At 36.6% G+C, this 27,431-nt stretch overlaps 2 protein-coding genes across 3 annotated transcripts in view; one reads left to right on the plus strand and one right to left on the minus strand.

Annotated features, from left to right (window-relative positions):
• LOC125657801 (uncharacterized) overlaps positions 1-8,245 on the plus strand; it is a 57,956-nt gene extending 49,711 nt beyond the window's left edge. For both annotated transcript variants that reach the window (XM_056148844.1, XM_056148843.1), the window contains exons 15-17: positions 1,683-1,850; positions 4,004-4,228; positions 5,542-8,245. In XM_056148844.1, the coding sequence (XP_056004819.1) occupies positions 1,683-1,850; positions 4,004-4,204 (369 nt within the window). In that variant the 3' untranslated portion in view covers positions 4,205-4,228; positions 5,542-8,245. The remainder of the gene's footprint in view (positions 1-1,682; positions 1,851-4,003; positions 4,229-5,541) is intronic.
• A 3,108-nt stretch (positions 8,246-11,353) lies between these two features.
• On the minus strand, positions 11,354-26,857 carry LOC125659927 (uncharacterized). Its single transcript, XM_048891732.2, has 7 exons — positions 26,054-26,857; positions 24,225-24,573; positions 21,842-21,904; positions 21,192-21,428; positions 17,971-18,330; positions 17,177-17,524; positions 11,354-12,481 (listed from the first exon to the last, which is right to left on the minus strand). Exons 1-7 carry the CDS (start codon positions 26,156-26,158, stop codon positions 12,333-12,335), a joined length of 1,611 nt encoding a protein of 536 aa, XP_048747689.2. The 5' UTR covers positions 26,159-26,857; the 3' UTR covers positions 11,354-12,332.
• Positions 26,858-27,431: the final 574 nt, after the last annotated feature.

Here is a 27,431-nt window from a genome sequence, read left to right on the forward strand (position 1 = left end):
AATAAGGGGCCAAGAGAGATGAAAAGTATTTTCTGAACATCTCAAAAGCTCATTTAAAGTTCATTAATGATCTAGTTGGCCAATATTTGTCAAATGCTGTCTGACGTGTTTCTACCAATTGTAAGTCTTTCTTGGCACACGGATTATGATTACATATTACTCCGTTTACCTGGTCAAAATATAGGGCTCTCGGCGGGTGTGACCGGTCGACAGGGGATAATTTCTCCTCTTAGGCACCTGATCCCACCACCTCTGGTATATCCAGGGGTCCATGTTTGTCCAACTCTCTATTTTATATTTCTTAAAGGGGTTATAAAATTGATCACGGTTCGTTATTTTCGTCTTGAAGAGATTAAATTCAGGAGATTCGAAATTCTCACAGGATTTATTCATTTTATTTTATTTATCAAGTTCAACAAATGATATTAGAAGATTTTTCAATGATATTTCATGAAGAGTTTAGAATGTATATCAATTTTAATTTCACTATATTACAGTCGTTTTAGATAAATATGTCCAACTTGCTATAATTCTATAAAAAGAGTTCTTAGAAACATAATAGTGAATAAAGAGATTGATCACTGTTCGTTATCTTCACCTTTCCTGCACATTTTAGGGATTTTAATTCTAGTATATATTAGTGAAAGTGAAGACAATGAACAGTGATCAATCTCATAGCACCTATAAGCAATACAAAATAGAGAGCTTGGGCAAACACGGACCCCTGGATATACCAGAGGTAGGATCAGGTGCCTAGAAGGAGTAACCATCCCCTGTCGACCGGTCACAACCGCCGTGAGCCCTATATCTTGATCAGGTAAACGGAGTTATCCGTAGTCAAAATTAGTGTGCCAAGAATGGCCTAACAATCGGTATGAAACAAAGTTTCAGAAAAATATCCCTTTAGAATAATAATCCTATAAAAAGTTGTAAATGTTTGCCTGTTTGAGGTATTCTGTTCCTATTTTCATTTTTCTGTCACATATCAAGCTGAAATAGCCCTTTGTGGGTCACTCTAGGTCATATTGCAATTTTGATTCATTTTGACTTTTCTTTACCCCTTTATTTGAAAATTCATATCAGTGGAGGATACATAATGTGTCCGGTTAACTCGTCCCACAATTTTCAAGTGAGGAATTTCTTGTTTTACGGAGTGTTTGAATGGATATTGTATATGAAAAAGTATTCTCCAGAACCCAAATAGAATCATTAATTTGCAAAAAATCCCAAGGTCCCTGGATTCAATGAATTCGACATAATGCATGTATAAAATCTTATCTGTGACAGCAAGGTAAGATGTTAGTAATACCGGTATTGATATTTGTTTGGATGAAGCCACAGTGTCATTAACAGAACAAGATTGGGGTAATCTTTTAGACATCTTCTGAAGAACAGCAAGGTGACTCTGGTGAGCATCGTGTATCATGGATCTCTTGTTTATATAACTTGAAATGTTCTTTCATTTTTAACCCTGAAAATATTAGGGTTAAAGTACTAGGAGATCTTGCAGTGTATTTAGATGTGCTTTTGTAAAGTCATGTGAAAATTTTGTTGGCATGATAACCCCAACGTTAGTATGGGATTAATGTTTAGCATGGGAAAATAAACTGCTTTTATAAACCTCTCGGTTTTTAACAGTTTTAATGGTCAAAACTCATGGAGTGTATGATTTGTTTTCACAGGTAAAAAGAAAGGAACCTTTCAAACGCGGAAGACAAAATAAATCAATATGGATAGAGAAGAAAATTGATTCCAACGCTATGGGGCAAATTGGAATGGAACTTCTCTCCGAAAGTACTGGTTCCTTTTTTTCTCCGGGTGTTGCTGGAATAGCATGCTTGAGATCAGAGGTAACTGATCACCATGCCCATCTCTGTATGTTAGCATTTTCTGCAAGATTGCATTCAAAACTAAAAAATATATGTACATGTACATAAATATTCAAACTTGGATGAAATAATACTCATACATGTATATGTATATGAGCTTTGTGAGATTGTGATGGAGAATTGAACGGGAGAAGTTATCATGAGTGTGATAAGACATAGGCTAATTGAGTATTCAACGTACATGTATTTCTAAAACTAAACAGTCAGTGCTTCGTGTTAAGAAAATGGATGTATTGTGTGTGTGTGTGTGTGTGTGTGTGTGTGTGTGTGTGTGTGTGTGTCGCTCCAATGGTCACGCCAAAGTGCAATGATCTGCGCCAAAGTCGATGTTTTGTTAACGTTACGGACGCCAAAGTGCGATGGTCACGCCAAAGTCCATTGGTCTCCTATAGACATACAACGCCAAAGTGCGATGGTGTGACACGCTCATGGTGGGGGTTTAGTAACGTTTGTGACGTCATGTTATTATGACGTCGTTCGTAACATCTCTCAAAATCAAACCGAAGAAATACAAGGTTCTTTCTGCTGGCATCGTCGTCTTTGGGATATTGTAAGAAGGCACGGATGACTAAGATTGACATGTACGATAGCAAGGGCAAGGTTTACACTGTTGAGGATTGTGAGAACAGCAAAGTACATTTCTTGTCGAAATATCTACTTTGCCCGAGCATGCTTTGATTCATGATCATTTATTACTTGTGATGTACATGTAATAAATGCATGGGGGTATGATATAATGCAAAATATTCTTTGCGATTTCGCGTTTGAAAAGTGCGCTTAATATATGAAATAAGTTATTATTATTATTTTGCATGGATTTTGCATTGGTATTTTGGTTAAACAACACACAGTTGGTACACAATGTACCAAAACACTGTCCATTCAGTTTTGCAAACTAACAGATTTCGGTATGTCACTCCATCGTACTTTGGCGCATTAATGTGTACCATCGCACTTTGGCGTGTCACACCATCGCACTTTGGCGCGTTCGTCTCACACCATCGCACTTTGGCGTGTCACACCATAACACTTTGGCGCATGAGAGTGGACCATCGTACTTTGGCGTACACACCATCGGGGTTCGACGCAGACCATCGCACTTTGGCGTGGCCATCGCACTTTGGATTCCCATCGCACATATATATATCCAGGGGGTCGTGTTTGCCCAACTCTATTTTGTATTGCTTATAGGAGTTATGAGATTAATCACTGTTCGTTATCTTCACCTTTCATATATTACTTTCTCGATTCAAATTGCGCACCATGTTTGGTGAACTGAAGCTGAACTTCCCTTTGTCAAGTTATTTGCATAAGCACATATAGCGTAGTGTTTACATCCGTGTATATGTACTTGTAAGGAACAGAAAGCGCTTCCCTGATATCTTGAAAGTAAAACAACGAAAGAACAGCAGAGTGTAATTTTTTTCTGCCATCATATGATTTTCCTTTCTTTATCGGAATGACTGGAGTCCATGTAGAAGAAGTACATTTTAGTTGATTCCCAACAATATTTGGGTTTTCTACTTGCTGTCTAAATATGGATAAGCTCCGTCTCCACCGCTGACAGGATCTCGCAATAACAAGCATTGCGGAGCAGACGAAGAATTTGCATGTTGTATATGATATTTAATGAAAAGACATATATTAGACATATCCAAGTGTTAAGTTCTTCTTTGTAGTTTAAACAGCATTAGAGACAACACACTGGGCTCATATTAGGTTATTCATAAAATCATTTTGTACCATTACAAAGATCCTTTGGAATTTTAGCCCGAAAGAGTCCGAATAAAAAAATGGAGAGGGTTACATTATTACACTTAGTAGTTACTGTGTTGCACACTCTTATACATTCTTACGTAACCTGACACATATCTAATTTTTTAAACAAAACGTTTTTCTGATCAAAGTTTGTCAATCATTTATGTTTTAAAGACAACACTTTCAAAACTCTTCCAGCATCTTCCCATAAACAAAACGTTAACACTTTAATTTTTCTGGCCAACAATTGATGAAACATCAATATTTTTTGTCATAATATTGATCCAGTCCAAATGAGCTGTATATTGTACAACTGTGTGTGTTACATATTTGTTTAAATTCACACCTGTTTTCAGATTATGTTCCTGTTCTTGGACATTTCTGAAGATCACATCCAAGCCCTAAAAGAAGACGACGCATCTTTGGATGGGAAATATGCTAAGATATACTACACTGAAACTTATGACATTCTAAAACCGGATGATAGAATTAAATTCATGGATATTCTGTTATATTTTGCTGCTATCCAGAGCGGCAACTTCATTTATCCACTCTAAGCAAGAGTCGCTGGTGCACATCAGGTTTGCAATTTGCTACTGTGTTTACAGTTATTCATAATTCTTAGGTACATTAATTTAAGATGACCAGACAAATGACAGCTTGTTCTCTATGTGTAATATATTGACCTGCAACAACTATTATTAATTAATTGAATTTTAGCTCACCTGAGGTTAAAGATCAGTGGAACTTTTCTGATCACTTTTGTCTGTCACCTGTCCATCTGTTTGAAAACGTTTCACTGTTCATCAGAACCACTGGACCAGTTTCAATCAAACTTGGCACAAATCATCCTTAGGTGAAGGCATTAAGTTTGTTCAAATAAAGGTCCATCATCCCTTCAAAGGGGAGATAATCAAGAAAGGGCAAAAATTGCGTGGGTCATTTTAAGGTCTTCTCAAGAAGCACTGTGCCTAAAAAGTTGCATTTTAATTTACATGAAAGTATCCTGACTTTAGATTTAAGATTAAACCCTGGGGTGGGTAATGTCACAATAAGATTATTGATATATATGCACATTCAGAGAAAGCAGAAAAGGGTATAAGTTGTGAATTTCGGAACCCCAGTGCTTTGACTCTAGGACGAATCCAAATTAATGTGTTCTTGTTACATACATTATGTTACGTAAAGTCCTTCATCAGCATAGGCACTTTCGGGGGGCATTTAAGAACACATACTGCTGCTGAATATTAGAATTTAGCTTAGATATATATGAAAATGGAATGTTTTCTAGATTCCATAGCCCATGGGGCTACTGATACTTTTAACTAATACCCAAGTGACAAATAAAGCCTGCGGTTTGGTTGTTTTTTGTTGTTGTTAAGTCTTGTGGCAAGATCGTTATAATGATCTAGTTTGCCAAATACAACCTGCAATTGGGTCGAATGTTGTCTAACGTGTTTCATACAAATTGTTATGCAGTTCATTACACACTGATTTTGACTACGGATAACTCCGTTTACCTGATCAGAATATAGGGTTCACGGCGGGTGAGACCGGTCGACAGGGGACGCTTACTCCTCCTAAGCTCCTGATCCCACCTCTGGTATGTACAGGGGTCCGTGTTGCCCAACTCCTTTTAGGAATTATGAGATTGCTCACCGTTCGTTATCTTCACCTTTCCATGTTATACCTTGATTTATGTGACCTTGAGCTTCTCCCAGAACAGCAAGGTCATGTTAGTCATATTGGTGTTGTGAGACTTAATGGTCAGTTATTTAGGGACCCTTTGTAATTTTTCATGGAAATATGTGGCCCATGAACCTCCTGTTTGTGTAGTGCTTGTTTAATGTGTAATACAATTGAATTTTCAGAGAGAAATTTGTTATCTTTTCAGCGAAAGACGTTCCTGTTGTCGTAAGGATTTAAAGTATTTTCAAGTCAACAGAGTTTCTCAGGTGACATACTGCTATTCGTGGCTGTATGTCTTTATTCTGATCCATCATAAGAGTGTCTCATAAAGTTACTCTCCTAGGCACCTGATCCCACCTCTGGTATGTTTAGGGGTCCGTGTTTGTCCAATGTTTTATTTTGTATTTCTTGCAAGAGTTATGAGATTGATCACAATTCGTTATCTACACCTTTCATTATTGGAATTGAGCTTTGAAAATAATTCTTTTAAAATTCACAACAGCTGAATGATGTGGCCCATGGACCTCTTGTTCATTTTACCAGTTACATGTAGGTCTGGTTGTTACTAATTCAGGTAACATTTACAATGCAGCAGAAATATATTATGTACAGTCATGATGAGCAATTACGCCACTAATATAATCCATAGTCCCAAGATGTTAGGGTGGTGTCGTTATGCTTTTTGTAGCAAAATTGTTAATGAGCTTGGATGCCTCTAATAAATTCATGAAATTCGTGAGTATCTGACAGGGGCAAGGTGTTACCGAAATAGGTTTGTAGCTTAAATGCATTTGATATTTGAATATTTTCTTCATTGCTTCTGTGTGCGGTGAAGAAATACTCTATAGATGGTCGTAAAAAGTATGTAGTAGCTGTCTACCAAAATGAAATCCCTCACTCCTGTGCAAAAAGTTCAGGGTTTGGATGGGGGACCACATAAGTATTTAATAAAAATGCGTGTAATCATTGAAAATGTCGTATTTACGTCTTATTCTGTATATTGTGCATGGATACTTTTATTATACAACCATCTTTAGACAAGAAATATTAACTTACAGTGATGTCTATACGTTCTTTCGTGGGGTTTTCTGTATTGTGTATTTTTGCTATTTCTGTATATATTATGTGATATTGTTGATGTTATTGTTGGAATCTGTTGGAGAAAACATATTTTTATACATAAATGCGATGGACAAGTCACAAACATGATTCATTTTCTTTACGTAAGGCACTGTATTGACTTTGACACTGCATCATGTACACCATACCGCTTTGTGAAGTCAGCACACATTTGTTCAAGTATGAAGCTTGACACTTAATCACAGGCTATTCACACAGACTCATTACCAAATACACGATACCGCTTTGTGAAGTCAGCACATAAATGTGAAGCATTAAACACAGTAAATTTATCCAACATGCATGTTAATACATATTCTTATTTTTACATTTTTAACTTACATATATGTCCATTATTGGCACAATCTTTCATGCATTAATTTTCTTGATATTGGATCTTCCAAAGCTACAATGTAGAAATATTAGAAATTTCTATTCTTAAAAACATATTTTATCTGGTGTTTATATAATCCATATATTCAGATTTAGATGTAGTAAAATTGCATGCTAATATTTGTAGTTGTTATGAAAGCATGAATTAACCTTTGTTATATTGTTTCGCCATTTTAAATCCTGTTACTTTCTTGAATTTACATAATAAGTAAGCATACAATGTTCAAATGATAGACAAGAAATGGATGTGAAGTAAATATACGATGTTCGAATAATACACATGAAATGGGTGTGTGAATTATGTGTTCAATTTAGAAATAATAACTGAATTGAAGATGCGCAAGTAAATTATAACACAGGTGTATCAGAAATTGAAATAGATGGATAGGTTTAAACGTGGAGATGATTTTATCTTATCAAGCATGGTTTGAAATCTAGTTCATACCTACCCCCTCACAATTCATTGCGTGAGGGGGTATAGTGTATGTGGGTGATATGTGTGACACTGAGCTTGTAGACCTCTTCAGGCCACAATTTTGTTCATTGATTTGGTACTTCAGATGTAGTTTGTTATTAAGAGAGAACGAACCCTATTGATTTTGGGGTCAAAAGTCAAGGTCACTATGGGACTTAATTCATACTTTTTACATCATAAAACGTAGACCTTCCATATTTGGTATTTGTATTCCTTGTGGCAAGACCTTTCCATTGACACCAAAATATAGTCCTGGTGACCTTTACATTGACGTTTGACCTACTTTTAGAAAATTCGAATATAAGCCATATCGCAAAAACTTCAACTACAATGCCTTACAGTTCCACATTGTTGTAATCCGGGGCATCAGTGTTTCACAAACTAATCTTGTTCCACGTTGTTTCAGTTCAGGGATCTCTCTATTTATTTGAATTGAAACATTTTATTTCATTATTTATTTATTTATATCAAACGCCTTTTATAGTTTTATGTACTCTTGGTTACTATGTTAACCCCAGTTTGATATTTTTAATGTCTTTTTATGCATTTATTGTTTTTTGTTTTAGTTTCTTTTACACGTAAAGCGTTTAGAGTAAGTATGCAAACATTAGATAAGACAAAATATAAATGCACAATAACAATATTACCAATTGTATATGTTTGTTATGCATTGAAAATTAATTCATTCAATTTGAATTTCAAAAAATAGAAGCAGAATAAAATCCTAGTTTATAGTATGCTGAGGAATCAATAAATTTCGTATGTTGTGTATTATGCCTATAATTAGAATTAATGAACGTTTACCCACTTGATTTATTCAGTAATTTCACAATTTATATCTTTTTCACGTTGTTTTTTTTTTTAAATTGATGAATGCATATTTATTTGTGATTTGTGCAATAAATCTACAATAATTAGTACATAGCAAGTGAATTGTGTTTTTTTTGCCGCTCTGATTTCGATGATTGTCCTTTCCAACAAAGTTAACGTCTTTTAACCGGCCTCGGTAGCTCAGTGGTAGAACTTTAGCTTCGTAGCCGGGAGGTCGTGAGTTCGAGTCCCGCTCGTGCCATGGCCGCGTCAAACCTAATACGTAAACACGGGTAGTGATTGCTCCATCGCCAAACGCTCAACATTTAGAAGTGAGAATCACGGGTCTTTGCGATATGACCTTTAAAACGGAGATACGGTGCCGCGGCAGACGTTGGCACGTTAAAGAACCCACACTCCTACGGCCGTAAGCGCTAAGCAGAGGTCTAAATTTGTGGTACTTCACCTACAACTGGTGACATCTCAATGAGTGGGAAAAAAAATTTGACGGTACGTACAACAAAGAACTGTTAAATGTCACTGGTGAAAAGAGCGAGAAAACACAGAAATAGAAATAAAGTTGGATATGGTGATAGATAGTGACCGATCTACAGGGGATGCTTAATCCTCCTAGGCACCTGATCCTACCTCTTGTATATCCAAGGGTTCAAGTTTGCTCAGCTCTTAATTTTGCATTCCTTGTGGAAGTTATGAGATTGATTTACTGTTTGTTATCTTCAACTTTTCATAATTAGAGGAGTTAAATTATTTAATAAATGAGTACAAAGTATATGATTATTTCATTCGTCGTCATACCGAAGTCGTATTCTTCTCCCCTTTATCTCATATGTGAAAGGTGAAGATAACAAACAGTGACCAATCTCATAAATCCCATAAGCAATACAAAATAGATAGTTGAGTAAACACGAACCCCTGGACACACCAGAGGTGGGATCAGGTGCCAAGGAGGAGTAAGCATCTCCTCTCGATGGGTCACACCCGCTGTGAGCCCTATATCGTGATCAGGTAAACGGAGTTATTCGTAGTCAAAATCAGTTTGTTTTCCTCTGTGTGTTTCTCTTCTACACGTTTGTTGATGGAGAAAATATTTAGAAGATACAAAGAGAATTAAAAATAAATGGTAAAATTTGTATCATTCCACCCCTACCAACCTGAGACTAAAATGCTAATGATATTATACAGGTAGACGTACGCCGGGCTTACTTAGATTTTAGGGGCCAGTAATTTCTAAATTTTCGAAAACCAAAACAATTCATAAAATGTAAAACTGAAGCAAAGTTGTTTGTTTTAACGTTCTGCAAAAGCTGATGTCAGCAAAATGATAATTGATTATGAACATATAGTAAGGGATGTTTTAAGAGGAATAATATACGAAACTTTGGTACTTTCTACATGTACGTGTATCTCTTAAACGAAAACCATTTTATAAAACAGTATAGAACATAAATCGGTCGGAATGTGACTCTAAACAATATGTTAGCATCAAATTTTGTCTTTCAAAGAATGCAAGGGCCGGTCCCAAAGAGTAGATTAGTGATTTAGAGAGAATACCGTATGGAACAGTTCATAATCGAACGGAAGGCGTATTCGTTGCTCACAACGAGATCCTGTCTAGTTGTTTTTATCATTATTTCAGGGTAGGTTTATTAATCGTTTTCATGTATAGTTTGCGATCTTTACAGTTTTCTTGTCACGGTTTACACATATCTGTATATGTGTGCGATTAGAATGGTTTTACATAGATGTACCAGCTTTGTCATACAAATAATCTACACTTTATCGGTATGCATGTTACATTTTATATACAGTATCAGGCACAATTTGCTTTTTTATTATATGAAAACATGATATTGATTTCACTAGGACGAAAATATAATTGGTAGCATATGGATACTTGTGTGGAGCATACTATACCCACATCTATGCTTATAAATTAACAATTTTTTTTTCCAATAAACTCCGAAACGCTTGCTCCATAGCTACTGCTTACACCTTCGATATTGTTCCACATGTGAAGTGAAGTCCGTATGCTGCTATAAAATCTTACTTGATTAGTGAATATCGTAAAATTAATTGATAACCTACTTTCGTTTAGATACGCTTTGGCTGATCTAAGCCAGTTTTATTCTTTTGATTTTGATAACAACTTATATGAAGTAAATCCGTTGTCTTTCGATGCTTGATTTTGATCTTACAGAAGAAATAAGTTTCCACAATATTTTTAATAATTGAAATACGTCTGTTCTTTTCTTCGATCCGTGAATTTAGTCTTGAATCAGCCTGATATGGAAATGTCCAGAACGAAGCGCCATTGGCATTACATCACTATAGACGCTTATGTCTACTGTAGTAAGTAGTGTCAATGGATTGATTTAAGGTTTCATGTCCAACGAAGCGTAACGATTAGGATTTACGAGGGTAGATTGTTAATTAATTGGGAGTACACAATGACTGACCAGTGTTTTACATTCAATAGTCGTGTATATTTGGTCATTAGTCGTCCCGGCGAGCTAAAAAAAAAGTGCAGTACATAACTTTTTTTTTTATATATAAAACTGATTACTCTTGGGCATTGAAAAAAATATCTGGAAAGCTAAGACAATTAAGTCTCCCGTCTTCGGGGGAGGGGGGTGTTGTTTTTTTACCTTATGTACGTCAGTTTGTCACAAAATCTTGTGAACGTTTCTCCTCCTATACGACTTATCGGATAGGCTTAGAACTTTGTGCAATGCCTCATTGCCTTTCGTAGATGTGCATATTGTCGGGACGTGAGGATCCAACTATTTTCCTAAAACTTATAGTGGATCTCAGAGGGGTGAAGGATGTAAAATAGTTTGTGAACGCTTCTCCTAAATGGATTATCCGATAGACTTGAAACTTTGTACAATGCTTCATTGCCGTTTGTAGATGTGCATATTATCGAGAGGTGAGGATCCAACTATTTTCCTAAAAGTAACAGTGGATGTTACAGAGGTGGAGGATATAGAATATCTTGTGAACACTTCCCTTAAATGGCATATCCGTTACATTTTAAGCTTTCTACAATACTTCAGGGACATTTGCAGATAAGCATATTATCACAACAGGGGAGAATTTTCAAGTCTGTAGATCAAATTGATATCTAGCCCCATCTTCCATTTTAAAAAGTCTAATATCTATTAGTATTTGTAGACTTAGGCTGATCAATTATAATTCGAAATAGATATACATATGCAGCTTTAATGTATCCACATTTAGTCTACGACTGTCTGGAAAGTTCAAATAGCAATATGTCTTATTAAAACCAGATTGCTATTAATGCAGGTTTATCTGGTTATAATATGATTGGTAAATACTGAAAAGCTGTATTTCTGCAATTATATTGCCTGTACAGAAAGCTTTCATACTTTCAAAAACACATTTGCTGATAAATTTAACTCGTAGAGATTAAATTAAGACCGGTTTTGAAAAGAAATGTCCATTTCAGTATTTTAAAGTCCATCAGACAAAATCATAAGGTAGAAAGCAGATATATATTAAAAGTATATTTTTAAGAAATGAATTTCGTTTTTGAAATTGCATGAGGTATGAACAGCAATGCTTCACATCGACATACTTCCTGAAGCGTCATAGCTTCAGTACAAGTATACTAACGTGAAGTGTTGCAGTTCATACCCTCATGCGGGTTTTTAAAATTCATTTCTTGTATTCACATTTTACTTTCATTTCTGTAAGAATTCCCAGCCGTTGTATGTTAATCTTTTTCACGAGGAAATGGCTATCATTACAATTTGTAGAGATATCAAAGTCTAGAAATGGAAATGTAATATAGAATAATAAACTTTGACATGTATATGGAATAATAAACTTTAACATGCATCGATATGTACAGATATATGTTTAATTTCCTAAATGTTGTTTAAGACAAGTTAACCCATTCCAACTGGCATAACTGTGGTGGAATTTAAAACCAACAGACCACTTCCAGGTTCATTTCGCATTTCTTTGATCACTTTTCGATTAGCGGTTCAGATCGGCTCTATCTTCAGTTCACACTTGGTACTTTCGGACACTGCTCTATCTATCCGAGGCTGTGACGCAGAATGTTCTGATTTATACGTGTAATCCATCTCTCCACACGTATTCTGTATATCACACATTATTGTTTGTAGTGAGGCGAGTCCGGCTGTTCTAACAGTCTACTCACACGACCCCTTTGCCTCATCAAAGCACGCTGTTTCTTTGGGACACTCGTACACGTTGATTTTCTCTGTACACATTATAAAGAGTCTGCATGTATAAGGGTGATTTAAGTTCTTGTTCTTCTCTTTCCCATCGCAAAAGTTTGCTGTGGAACAAATAAATTTACAAGAAGTTAGAATAACAAAGGTTGTATTCTTAATACCTGCATATACAACAGAATAACAAAGGTTGTATTCTTTATACATGTAGATATATTATTGAAAGTAGACATTAATGGCAAACTGACAACTCAATTGTATGACAAACGGGATGATTTCAGCTTCTCCATCGTCAACTTCCCATATTTATGTAGCAATATTCCATTATCACCTGCATATGGTGTTTATATCTCTCAACTGATTGGATACACAAGAGCTTGTGCTGCGTATGGTAAGTTTTTAGCTCACCTGAGCTGAAAGCTCAACTGAGCTATTCTGATCGCCTGTTGTCCGTCGTCTGTCCATCTGTCTGTAAACATTTTACATTTTCGACTTCTTTTGCAGAACCACTGAGCCAATTTCAACCAAACTTGGCCAAAGCATCCTTGGGTAAAGGGCTTTCAAGTTTGTTCAAATGAAGGGCCATGTCCCTTTCAAAGGGGAGATAATCACAAAAATGCAAAAATAGGGTGGGGTCATTTAAAAATCTTCTTCTCAAGAACCACTGGGCCAGAAGAGCTTCCTGACATAGTGCAGATTCTAGTTTGTTAAATTCATGGCCCCTGGGGGTAGGATGGGGCCACAATAGGGGATCAAAATTTTACATACAAATATATAGGAAAAATCTTCTTCTTAAGAAACATTGAGCCAGAAAAGCTGATATTTACATGAAGGCTTTCTGACATAGTGCAGAGTTAAGTTTGTTCAAATCATGGCCCCCGGGGGTATGATGGGGCCACAATAGGGGATCAAAGTTTTACATACAAATATATAGGGAAAATCTTTTTAAAAACTTCTTCTCAAGAACCACTGAGCCAGAAAAGCTGATATTTACATGAAAGCTTCCTAACATAGTGCAGAGTTAAGTTTGTTCAAATCATGGCCCCCGGGGGTAGGATGGGGCCACAATAGGGGATCAAAGTTTTACATCCAAATATATTGGGAAAATCTTTAAAAATCTTCTTAAGAACCACTGAGCCAGAAAAGCTGATTTTTAAATGAAAGCTTTCTGACATAGTGCAGATTTAAGTTTGTTCAAATCATGGCCCCTAGCTGTAGGATGGGGCCACAAGGAGGATCAAAGTTTTACATACAAATATATAGGGAAAATCTTTAAAAATCTTTTTCTCAAGAACCACTGAGCCAAAAAAGCTGATTTTTACATGAAAGCTTTCTGACATAGTGCAGCCCCGGGGGTAGGATGGGACCACAAAGGGGAATCAAAATTTTACATACAAATATATAGGAAAAATCTTCTTCTTAAGAAACATTGAGCCAGAAAAGCTGATATTTACATGAAGGCTTTCTGACATAGTGCAGAGTTAAGTTTGTTCAAATCATGGCCCCCGGGGGTATGATGGGGCCACAATAGGGGATCAAAGTTTTACATACAAATATATAGGGAAAATCTTTTTAAAAAATTCTTCTCAAGAACCACTGAGCCAGAAAAGCTGATATTTACATGAAAGCTTCCTAACATAGTGCAGAGTTAAGTTTGTTCAAATCATGGCCCCCGGGGGTAGGATGGGGCCACAATAGGGGATCAAAGTTTTACATCCAAATATATTGGGAAAATCTTTAAAAATCTTCTTAAGAACCACTGAGCCAGAAAAGCTGATTTTTAAATGAAAGCTTTCTGACATAGTGCAGATTTAAGTTTGTTCAAATCATGGCCCCTAGCTGTAGGATGGGGCCACAATAGGGGATCAAAGTTTTACATACAAATATATAGGGAAAATCTTTTTAAAAAATTCTTCTCAAGAACCACTGAGCCAGAAAAGCTGATATTTACATGAAAGCTTCCTAACATAGTGCAGAGTTAAGTTTGTTCAAATCATGGCCCCCGGGGGTAGGATGGGGCCACAATAGGGGATCAAAGTTTTACATCCAAATATATTGGGAAAATCTTTAAAAATCTTCTTAAGAACCACTGAGCCAGAAAAGCTGATTTTTAAATGAAAGCTTTCTGACATAGTGCAGATTTAAGTTTGTTCAATTCATGGCCCCTAGCTGTAGGATGGGGCCACAAGGAGGATCAAAGTTTTACATACAAATATATAGGGAAAATCTTTAAAAATCTTTTTCTCAAGAACCACTGAGCCAGAAAAGCTGATTTTTACATGAAAGCTTTCTGACATAGTGCAGCCCCGGGGGTAGGATGGGACCACAAAGGGGAATCAAAGTTTTACATACAAATATGGGGAAAATCTTTAACAAGAGGCCCACATGCCTTATCGGTCACCTGAATACTAGTGAAAAAGTATCCCTACTTCCATGGGCTATGAAATCTAGAAACAATTTCCTGTTCTGAATATCTAAGCTAAATTCTAATGTTCAGCAACAGTATAAAACAAGATGTGTTCTTAAAAAATAATACGTGTATTAAATTAAAACATCAAAATATATGACTAATTTGGACTCATCATAAAGGCATGTGAAATTCACCTTTTTTGTAAATCCTTTTCTGCTATTCCTAAGTATGCATTTAGATTTTATACAATATCAAAAAATATACACATAAATACTATGATATTGTAATAATAATATTATACTAAGTTTGGCCCCACACTGAGGTCAAAACCCTTACTCTCGGGAAAGTCAAATTTTCAATTTTGGTAAAAGACTACCTGTTCTATCCATTTAGTTTCAATTTAGTATCAAAAGCACTAAAGAAAATGTTATTTAAGTGTTTTACACATTAACATTATATAACAAGTTTGGCCCCGCCCTGGGGTCAGAACCCCTACCCCGGGGATCATGAAATTTACAATTTTGGTAGAGGCATTCCTGCTCTACATCACTATGCATTTAGTTTTTCTTACATATGTGTGGTTCTTGAGAAGAAGATTTTTGAAAATTGGTCATTTTTGGACAGTTTTTGCCCTGCCCCTAGGGCCCCATGGGTGCAAGAATCCTGAAATTTACAATTTATGTTCCCCATTGTTCCAAATATGTTTCATACCAAATTTGAAAAGAATTGGAATGATAGTTATCAAGAAAAGTTAAAAATGTCTATTGTTCACACATTTAATAACTGACCATTTTGACCCCACCCTGATACCAAAACCCCTACCCCTGGGACCATCAAATTCACAATTTTGGTAAAGAACTATCTGTTCTTTCTAAATATCTATTTACTTTCAATTTAGTATCAATAGCACTAAAGAAGATGTTATTTAAGTGTTTTACATATAAACACTATATAACAAGTTTGGGCCCGCCCTGGGGTCAGAACCCCTACCCCGGGGATCACGAAATTTACAATTTTGGTAGTGGCCTTCCTGCTCTACATCACTATGCATTTAGTTTTTCTTATCTGTGTGTGGCTCTTGAGAAGAAGATTTTTGAAAATTGGTCATTTTTGGACAGTTTTTGCCCCGCCCCTAGGGCCCCAGGGGTGCTGGAGTCCTGAAATTTACAATTTATGCCCCCCTTGTCCCAATGATGCTTCATACCGAATTTGAAAAGAATTGGACTGGTAGTTATTAAGAAGAAGTTTAAAATGTTCTATTGTTAACGCAAGACGGACGAAAACCAATTGCAATAGGTCACCTGAGTTTACTCAGGTGACCTAAAAATCTTCTCAAGAACTATTGGGCCAAAGAAGTTGACATTTACATGAAAGCTTTCTGACATAGTGTAAATTCAAGTTTGCAAACATCATGGCCTCCAGGGGTAGGTTGGGGTCATAATAGGGACTAAGGTTTTAGATGCAAATATATATGGAAAGTCTTTAGATAGTATAGGCCAAGGTGACTCAGGTGAACGATGTGGCCCAAGAGCCTCTTGTTAAATCGAGGCAAGCTACTGACAAACAAATTGATGGTACAGGGGTTTCAACAGTCTCGATTGAAGTCAGTATTTCGCAAATTCTATGGTCGTTATAACGATCTAGTTCGTCAATACAACCTATCATTGTGTCAAATGCTGTCTGACATGTTTCATACCGATTGTTAGGCCGTTCTTGGCACAGTGATTTTGACTACGGATAACTCCGTTTACCTGATCAGGATATAGGGCTCACGGCAAGTGTGACCGGTCGACAGGGGATGCTTACTCCTCCTAGGCACCTGATTCCACCTCTGGTGTGTCCAGGGTCCGTGTTTGCCCAACTATCTATTTTGTATTGCTTACAGGAGTTATGATATTGATCACTGTTCGTTATCTTCACCGTTCATGCATATACAATAGAATAACAAAGGTTGTATTCTTAATACATGTATATACAACGTAGTTGAGCTTGTCATTATCTGCCCTATTCCACATTCTTAATCTTTTAAAGCTAGACCCAACTATTCCACATTCTTAATCTTTTAAAATTATACCCAACCATTCCACAATCTTAATCCTCTATCATTTTCCCTCAGGCATTCCTCATTTTTTCAACTTCCAATTTCTATCGATCTATCACTCAGTTCCTCCCATGATTCACAGATATGACACTATTACTCGTAAGCAATATAAATTTGATAAATCAGTCAAAGATTTGAAGACTTTAGGTTTCACTTTGTTATATCTTGAATTAATGTAGAATTCCAGGTTGTGAACAGAGCAATGCGATATATAGGTCTTTTAACATTAGGATTTGAGCAAAATCAAATGAAATGTTAAGATTTTAAAGAGTCTGTTATACCCCTACTTACCCGGGACCACTAGTATTTCCTGTATCACGTGTTCCACCTTATGTCTTTGTGACTCCGCGAGATACTCAGGAAGAAAATAGGGCTGAAGTTTAATTTTAGTCTGGTTGAACTGCATAGTTGGCGTCAGGCTGATCAAGCTTGCAGCCTCGTTCTCGCATTCTTTGGTGTTGACGGTATTCTTTACCTCGGTCCATGGGTTTTCCCTGTCGCGTCCTGGTGGAATTATGTACCAGCCGAGTTCGCCATAGCTTTGTGGAAAGCCACTGCTCCAGCGGCCCTTGATGGAAATTGGTTCGTTTTCGATAATGGAAAATGGGATTTCTAGAACGGGTTTACTTCTTGGGTAGCCTGTAATGTAAGATATTCACATATTGTATCCCGTAAACATGAAAGTTTTTTCTTCATATAATTGCGCTGTCTATCAAAATTTATTTTGGGTGGATGGTTTATTCATGCGAATTTCTGAGAGAATGGCTCACATGGCTGCGTACAACGTACGGCGTATGAATATTGATTATTTGACATTAAGCAAGATAATTTTGATACAGTGTTTTTCTCTGCATTCTTCATTATAATTCTAAGAGCTGTACACATAAGAATCAAATTTCAAATGAAAAAGAATTTGCTATAAATCGCATGATTGCATTTTTTGTACCCATGGTATGTACATGTAAAAGAATAATTTCTTTAGAAACACTGTAAACTGGGGTTTTATTTGCTTTAATACATTCCTTCATTCAATTTTGGAATATCGTCATGACATAGTATTCAATTTTATTTGGACATTGGCTTACGTTTAACGGTCAGCGAGTTTGTCACTTTATAGGCCGTTGGACCATCCACCCAGCATTCATAATTTCCCATATCTTGGCACTGGATTTCACTGAAGTGAAGAACCATCTCGATGTCGTCGTACTTTGCCGATGCTTTTCGGGTCTGCTGAATATCAAATTCTGTTGTGATTCGACTGTCGTTACCTTCCAAACAGGTCTCGTTATTACTCAGCAGCTTAAAAGATAAGGGTGTGTCTTGGCCTTCGACATCCTTGGTTCCATTAATAGAGATAGCGTCCCACATCCGGATCCGGTTGATTTTACATCGCAGTTTAGCGGTCTGTCCGATTTCGTAGGTGTAATCAGGGAACTCGACTATTTCTGTGATTGAAAAATAAAATTAATAGCAAGTCCTAAACCGTCTACTTTCAGTTTAAGAGGAACAAAATAGACGTGTTTTTTTAATCTATCATAATTATTCTATTTCATTTACTATGACTCAATGGTTAAGGAACTCGCTTAGTGAGCAGGATGTCGTGGATCCAAGCCCCGTTCGTACTCTGGTCTTAATCAAACTAATCTAAATTAGGTAGTGACTGTCCCCTCATCAAATGTTGGAGATTTATAAGTGAAAGTCGTGGATCTTTCGGAAAACATTGGTCCCGTGTCGCGGTGAGCTTTTGCATGTCAAAGAACCCTCACTGCTATAGACCCTAGCACCATGCACGTCTAAATTTGTGGCACTTCTCTTACAGCTGATGTCGTCTTGATATGAGTGAAAAATCATGGAAGGGACGTCAAAGAAACAAACAGCAGCGAGAACGTTTATTATTTTGTCCGTATATTACGTATCCACAATGTCTTTTATATGGTTTCTGCAAGCCTTGGTGTAACATTGTATAAAGATTTGGGTTCCATTTTAGGGTCATCGCCATATAGAAAATGTTCGAGATACGCCTTATCTTGGCGGTATTGTTCTCCTTCATTATACAATCTACTCCACTTATATTGAAGTCCCCTGAATTTCATTATATCCGGTGTAGACTGTAGTTATAACTAGTGGTACAAGATGTAGTGAAAGAATAATCATAAAGAAAGTTTATTGTATAGCTAACATCTTTTCACTGAAAAAGCCACGACCCACTTTGGAGGCAATGTAAATGTATATGCATCTTTCGGATATGATTCAACTGATACGCAAGCAATGCTGACTACGCAGGTGAATATTTCTTTAGATTGCACAATGCAAGTTGACGAACACGTTTAAATACTTTCCATCCTGGGGTAAATGCACCTAATCCATATTACCCCCTATGATTTTGTGAATATCCTGAACGCACTCACACATTTACAACAAAAATGAAAACGCAATCAATGCATTTTATTACGAAAAAAGTAATTTAAACTTCACGAATGAACGAATAGAATATCTACAACACAGCCATATTAAATGTCAGCAGTTAGTATACACAGCAGCTATTCAGCAATACAACCACACAGATGATGTAAGCGGCAATTGGTACAAAGATGATGTAAGCGGCAATTGGTACAAAGATGATGTAAGCGGCGGTTGGTACAAAGATGATGTAAGCGGCAGTTGGTACAAAGATGATGTAAGCGGCAACTGTTAGATGATGATACAACATGTAGTGGACGATTTTCCTTTAGGTCTCGAGGTCATTTTATAGTTGTCCTCAGTCTACCAGCGACTGTCTATCCTACAGGAAAATCGAGTATGTTAGTATACTAATTGGTACAACACACAAGGGCATACAATACTGAGCATTCTAATGCAAACCGTGGTCAATTTTACCTCCGAAATTTTATGTTTACCTTGACCTCATAATTCTAAAAGTTGTGTCTTTCATGGAGCGATATAACTGCCGTCATCAAATATTTAAACGTTAATGTGATATTGCAGTAGGAATTTCTTTTAGTTTAATAACTCGCCATTTTATCCCTAATCAGCAACAGAAGTGGCATCATACATATTCTTTCAGTGGAAAGGTGTTAATTTGTACCTTTCAAATCCTAGTAGTTTGATATCCAAAATGACAGACTTTTAACATGAAGGCAAGTCGATTACTGTATATCCCTTATTATTCAAAAGTAATCAATATTCGCGTTAATTTGTTCAAAACCTCGCGAAATCTGATAATCATCACTTTTTTTTCGATCTATGTCCTTCAGAATATGGCACTCCATAGGTTAAGTTCTCGCGATCTGATACTTAAAGGCGCTGTCACCGAATCAATTACTCAGACGTTTTATCAAGGAAATTATTTCATGTAAACTAGAAAATTTCCTTCACGTTTTCTTTAAATATCGATTTTCTAGGAAAATGCTATGCTTCAGCGAATAAAGAAAATCAACGAAAAAAGTAAAAGATAGTAAAACAATTCTGCAATGATGTAATTTGTTAAACAAGCCGAAGCAAATGTATAAAGGTTCTCCAGACGTCACACGTATTATACAGGCCAAAATAACATGTGCTTCAGGTGTTACACGTATTAAAAAGGCCAAAATAACATGTGCTTCAGGTGTTACACGTATTAAACAGGCCAAAATAACATGTGCTTCAGGTGTTACACGTATTAAACAGGCCAAAATAACATGTGCTTCAGGTGTTACACGTATTAAACAGGCCAAAATAACATGTGCTTCAGGTGTTACACGTATTAAACAGGCCAAAATAACATGTGCTTCAGGTGTTACACGTATTAAACAGGCCAAAATAACATGTGCTTCAGGTGTTACACGTATTAAACAGGCCAAAATAACATGTGCTTCAGGTGTTACACGTATTAAACAGGCCAAAATAGCATGTGCTTCAGCGTGTGATCAGATAGTACACGTACAAGTCCGATTTTGTAACCTTTTTCTGGGTGGGAGAAGGTGAGATTTTGTAACCCTTTTCTGGGTGGGAGAAGGTGCGATGTGTACTTTTAGATCTCTTTGAAAGATTTATTTTTATATCCATGGATTTATGGATGTCTACTCTGCTGACTAATCAGATCCGAACGCAGTATTCCACTCTAATATACATGTACATCTTCTGAGTGTAAGAATGGCTTTGGGGCACGTGTTATGGGTTTGAGTATAGAGTACTTATTCAAAACATTTTATAACCCCAGGCCAGATTACAATGTATACTGACATGGAATCCTTGCAGTAATCTCGTCTGGGGTGCTCTGAACGTAGGAAGTCACAATGTCACTAACTTGTGATGTAAAATGTCTTACTAGGTGGCGCTGTCTCCGGGGCTGGTGTAGTGGTAGATGTGGTAGTCTCTGGTTCTGATTCTTTGTCTGTTTTTACAGGCGCTTCCGTCGAACGTGGCACGGAGAACGTCTCGGGGTCAGACACATCGATGTCCACGCTGCTCCCGTTGTGGGCAGTTTCTGCCGGTGACACAGTGGTCAGTTTTGGTCCTATCTTCCCTAAGTCATCTATTGAAATGTCGTCTTTATTTTCTTCGACTATAGAAAAAGAAATGAGCGGTTTATATCTGGAATTCGTATCATTCATAATTCAAATATATAAAATCATGACCCAAAAATCTTACATTAATTTTGAAGGTCATTCTACACAAGTAGATTTAAGAATTATGAAAAGATATAGGGCTCATGGTGGGTGTGACCGGTGAACACGGGTTGCCTACTCCTCCTGGGCACCTGTTGCCATCTCTGGTGTGCCCAGGGGTCCGTGCTTGCCCTACTTTTAATTTTGTTTTCTTTATAGGAGTTATGAGATTTATCACTTGCCGTTATCTTCACTTTTTCATATAATAATCAATTAGCCAAAACGAACATGTTGAATTTGTGAATTGTTTTATATGTTAATTAGTATGCGCATTAATCATCATTAAAGAAGAAAGATAATACGTCCTTACTTAAATCGGCTCTAGTGTTGTTGTTGATTAAATTCAGCTTGTGGTCTGTTATTCGTTCATGCTCTGCAATTTAATAAAACACACAAACTTATAACAAGAGTTGTTTATTTCTTTGAGTATTAAAGGTAATATAAACACACTGGACTGACATTCTGCATTTGAACATTCATGTGAGGAATAGCACAGAGCCCCATTCAAGACTTTTTGATCAATTCGTTTTCCTTACATGTTTTATTACTGGGAATCAAACAGAGGGCTCTGTGGAAAAAAGAATAGGTTACGATATGAGTAGCATATGACACGTGCCTTTGACTTAAGAATTACAGTTTTCCTTTAGGTTGCTGAGAGAAGTAGAGATAAATTACAAAAGCCAAACCGAGTCAAACGTTACTTCAACTCGAAAATTCGTGAGGCCATAGGTATACACATTTGCAATCTGATGAAAGGCAGATTTTTTGACCCGCTCACGTAGTCGCTATACTGTGTAGCGATCTATGTGAGCGGATCAAAGGATATAATTTTAATAAGATTGATACATTTGCTTCTACATTTTACCAGAAAAAAATGATAAATAACATTATGGGTGATTGATTGTTGTTTGTTTGTTTGTTTTACATCCCTTAGAGATTTATTCACTCACATTGAGAGTCACTAGCTGTAGGTGAATTCCTATGCTTAGTTGTGAGGATTCTTTAACGTGCCTGAAGCGACACGAGACCTTTGTCATCGAAGTCATATCCGAAAGACCTGTGAATCTTACTTTTACATACCGAGCGTTTGGCGATTGATTGTTTGTTTGACGTCCCTCTCAAGAATATTCCACTCATATGGAGACGTCACAACTGCCGGTGAAGGACTGCAAAATTGAGGCCTATGCTCGGCGTTTATAGCCTTTGAGCAGGGACGGATCTTTATCGTGCCACACATGCTTTGACACGGGACCTCGGTTTTTGCGGTCTCATTCGATGGACCGCCCCATTTAGTCGCCTCTTACGACAAGCAAGGGGGTTCTGAGGACCTATTATAACCCGGATACCCACGGTATGAGCGTTTGGCGAAGGAGCAATCACTACCTATCTTTATGATAGAAAGTCTGACTCAACTGAACGCTTTTTAAAGCTTTATGAAAAACAAGACTAGTATGCATATGGCAGACAAGGAAGGGTATCTTCCGCCCCTCTTTACAACACCGTTAATGTTGACCTTGACACAGTTCTAGTTCATTCTACAGCGCCATAAATGTTGAACTTGATTCAGTTCTAGCGATATTTTGTATATGAAAGCTATAGTGGGTGGCCTTATTTTTGTTTGTGACCCCCCCCCCCCTAAAAGGTTAGTTCGTCAGATTTCCGGGCATCTAAATAAGAAAGAAAACTTTGTAATTTAAAAACCGTTACACACAGGTTGTTATTATTGGCCTGTCTGCATTATGTAATACCCCCAAAGATGTTGGGACGCTCGCTTCGCAACCGGGACGGTTGGTTCTCTATTCCAGCGCTGCGCCATCCCCAAAATGTCAAACATAGACAGTGACTGTTCCTTCCTCAAGCTTCCGGCATTAGAAGTGAATTACAGGTCTTTTGTACGTGACCTTTACTACGAAGATCAAGGTAGCCGTTGGCTCGATAAAGAACCCTCACTTTTTCGGCCTTCACCACATTGTATAAGCTGAAAGTGATACTTCACCTAGAGCTGATGATGTGATTCAACTGATTTCACCTTTCATTCAACACAAAATTTCATCTAATGTGAAAGAGCAGACGATAACTCATGAAAAGTACCAGTAAGAACTAAGAGACAACTACTAATATTCGATCAAGATTAAAATATTTTCCCACTTTTATGCAATAAATAAAAAAAATCTAAAAGTCCAGCATGTAAATCTCTGCTGTAGGAATTCAGATGGTCGCGAGAGTTTTCAAGAGACTCATCTATACAATTTAGAACATTAGCGCGAGTTCAGGATTAGAATGGTTTAGTCAAAGTCTCAGGTTTTCTTCCCATCTTCGGGATCCTTCATATAATTTAATATGTTTGTGTTTGTATACTTGGTGCACTATACATGCACAACCTATAAAAACAAGTCTATACAACTGTCGGTTCCAATCACTGTTACATATAAATCAGATGAATTATTTCCTAAACTTCCCAAAATACATATGAAAGAGAAACCAGCCTATCAATTAAAAGGAATTTCATTGAACTTCTAATCGATTTGATATAAATACCAGCTGATATTTATATGCCAAAGACATTTTGAGCACCTACATGTATGTGCAATCAGTCAAAATCAAAAGGCGAAGTTCGATCTCCGTCATCGATAATGATAGTACTAAACCTACCAGACAGATGCCTTCAGCAAAACACGAAAACAAGTAATAACCTGTTATAAAGACGTAGTGGATGATGAGCGCCGTGGCGGCAGCGGCAGCACCGATTAAGAGAATTCCGAAAAAGACAAATCCAACTGTGTGCCTGTTTCTGCGCTTTTGAGCCTCCGTGAGGGCATTGGTGTCCGAGGATGTGGACTGACCGCCGCATGGAGCTGCACCGTAGGGGGGCGGAGAGTCGCGGGACGGTCCCTTTTCACCGTCATAATAATGATCACTGTAATTTGGATTTCCGTTTTCATGTGTACTGAAACTTGGTGGGATCCAGTTAGTTTCGTTGCTGAGCATAGGCGGATCTGTGAGTGGCGAGTTTTTGTTGCTCAAAACTCCAAATCTATCCATCTATCAAATAATAAAATAAATAAATAAATGTTTATTCGGTATATACATGCATACAAACATACATACATAGATACCAAGGATAACCCATGAAAGCCCGAAAGCTTATTTCCAATGGGGTCCTTTGATGTAATAAAATTCAAAAGAAATGTCTATCATTTATTGCTAATCGAAGTGGGATGAATTGTTATGATAAAGTACATGCACGTGTTTTGAGACATGTGTACGCTTTTGTATGGTGACGCAGAATATCACTGAGCAATAAACATACATGTCGGATTCGCGGAACTTGATTTAAATTCAAACATGATTTGCGTTACATTTACCAGATATAGAGATTGATGTTTAATCAATAGCACTTTATCACATTTTACCAAAATCAAATATTTGCTTTAGGTATCCCCTCGAGATATTTTCCATTTTAGAAAAAAAAAAAAAAAAAACCACATTGAAATAGTAGTTGCCAATTTTAACTTCAGTTAACTCTATATCTTGTTCAGTATTTCTTATTTTCATCATCATATTTTCACTGTTTAATACCCTATATAAAATTGAAAACACGAAGTATTGAATTTTTTGAAAAGGTTTTGACTCTGAGAAACAGATGATCTAGTATCGTTCCAAAACTGATTAGTCTATGCTAAATCAAAATTCTAAGCAGTCGGTATCCCTCAACTTTTTATTTTACATTTTTAAAATTCTAATTTGTCTACGCTTACTAAATAAATATTATGCAACATTTAGGTATGCAGCTATTCCACTGAAACGACGAATAGGAGGGTTTTTGAATTAGGCTATTCATTTTCAAACACATAAATATGAAGTAGGATTAACTGGTGTACATGTCAACCTGTCACATTTTTTTTAAAGAACACAATATGCTGAAATTTGTGTTAAAAAAAACGAATGGAATGAACACAACACACAATGCTAAGTAAAAACATGGGTGTTTTTTGTTGTTGTAAAATTACATGAAAATTGGTATTTCATAAAATATATCAGGATTCGGGTTATTAGTGCAGGCATATAAAATCCACAGCACACTCAGGTAAGCTGCAAGGTGAATCTATATCCCCTGTGTTTTATACATGTATGTTTCATTACTTCGCATTATAAGAAACTTGAATGGATTTCCAGTAGTATTATCACCCAGTAGTATTTTCCTAGTTATGCACATGTTTGAGGTTGCTTTGCAAGGAGTGTGAAATGATTTATAAGTCTTCAAAGCTCCTGTTTGTTTAAAATCGACAGCATGAAGGGAAATGTCACATTCCAGTTGTTTTATATCTTCCTGAATTAAACATGACCCTGTTATTAACATTAATTACGGGCGTGGATTTTTCTGTGTAGTTTTACAATCTGTAAGGTATATGCAGAAAATTACGAAAACGATGGTACACATTTTTAATACTGACATATCAGCTCATTACCTGCGTTGCAAAGAATAATTCAGGTACGAAATTACGAAAATGAATGGGCTCACCTTGGAGAGATCATGGTTTTTCATATATTCTACATATTTCTTGTAAAGTGATCCTTCAAAAAACAGCGTCCAGGGGGGCACGGACTGGTCCTCAGGGGTATCCATGTTACGATTTATTTTTTCTGGTTTGCTTTTCGAAAAAATCCAAATAGAATACAGCGGATGCTTTAAAACTTAGTCCTCCTGAAATAAGTTCATAATTCCCCTCACAATTCAGGTGGATAGGCTTACGACGTAAAACTACTCTTCTAACCTGATATAAAATGGTCCTTTTGTTTAAAGGAATTCTCTTTCAGTTTTCTGGATTATGACAGTCGTACATCTACCTCTGATGAGATAATAGCATTCTTTGAAGCGCCCGACTGGTTTTCACGTGCATCGTTTCTTGGTCGCAAAAATGCAAATCAGGATTGCCTTATTAATTCACCACAGTGACATTTATTAATTAAAAATTTTCAAATTTTTAAACGAGGCTTAAATTTAAACACAAATGAAAAGATTTTTACCAATCATTTTTCCATTATGTCGGACATCGTGAAGATGAACTATCGGTAAATTAACGAATGTTTGCCATTTTCTTTACATATTAATTCAAAAGTAATTTGAAATGGCTGAGAGTGATACCTCCTGCGAATCATATTTACATTTGTAGTGTTAAGAAGTTTCTTAACCTTGGGAACTGAGTTTATATATCGAATCCAGGTGACAGAAACAGATGAATGAATTCTAACACATGAAACAAAGGTTGACAGAAAACACACATGTAACAGCGACAGCTGAATGGAGTACTAGATACAAATGATTGCTTACAACCGTCAGTGGTCATCTAATAGAAATATATTCTAAAACAGAAGAGCAATGCTCGTGAAATATTACGCGCACTTTTATGTAGTCACGTGATTTATTTGTCAAAGTAGAAGCCAAGCGTGTTTTTGTTTTAAAGTACGTGAGTTTACTTAAGGTAAAGCGTGAATCGGAACATCACTCGGCCTATTCCGGAGAATAAGTTTATTCTCCGGAATAGGCCGAGTGATGTTCCGATTGGGTAAAGCGTGGAAGCAAAATATATCCTTAACATTTTAACAAGGCTTGCTGTTTTATAGCGTGTGGGGATTTTGTTTCATTAGCATTTTAGTCGGATTAATATATTTTTTTTTATAAAGCAACAAGGGTTGTACTATAAAGTCAGTTCTGACAGCGCGTGAAAGAACTATATATATAATATATAATATATATATATATATATATATATATATATTGGGATAAATCTCCGATATAATCTTCTAGAGTGCTCGACGTGGCCTCACGGAGCTACATAAATTGACGATCAGATGGAGTTCAATCACATAACATTTATTTCTCTACAGGCTGTTTCGTG

Source organism: Ostrea edulis, chromosome 9 (genome assembly GCF_947568905.1).
Source record: "Ostrea edulis chromosome 9, xbOstEdul1.1, whole genome shotgun sequence".
In the NCBI taxonomy this organism is placed as follows: Eukaryota; Metazoa; Mollusca; class Bivalvia; order Ostreida; family Ostreidae; genus Ostrea; species Ostrea edulis.

Coding starts and splice junctions, on each gene's coding strand:
- LOC125659927 (XM_048891732.2), bottom strand. CDS start 26,158: ATGGATACCCCTGAGGACCAGTCCGTGCCCCCCTGGACGCTGTTTTTT. Junction 18,331..21,191: donor CCCGGAGACAGCGCCACCTA/GTAAGACATTTT, acceptor TTTCAATCACAG/AAATAGTCGAGTTCCCTGAT. Junction 17,525..17,970: donor AAACTCGCTGACCGTTAAAC/GTAAGCCAATGT, acceptor CTTACATTACAG/GCTACCCAAGAAGTAAACCC.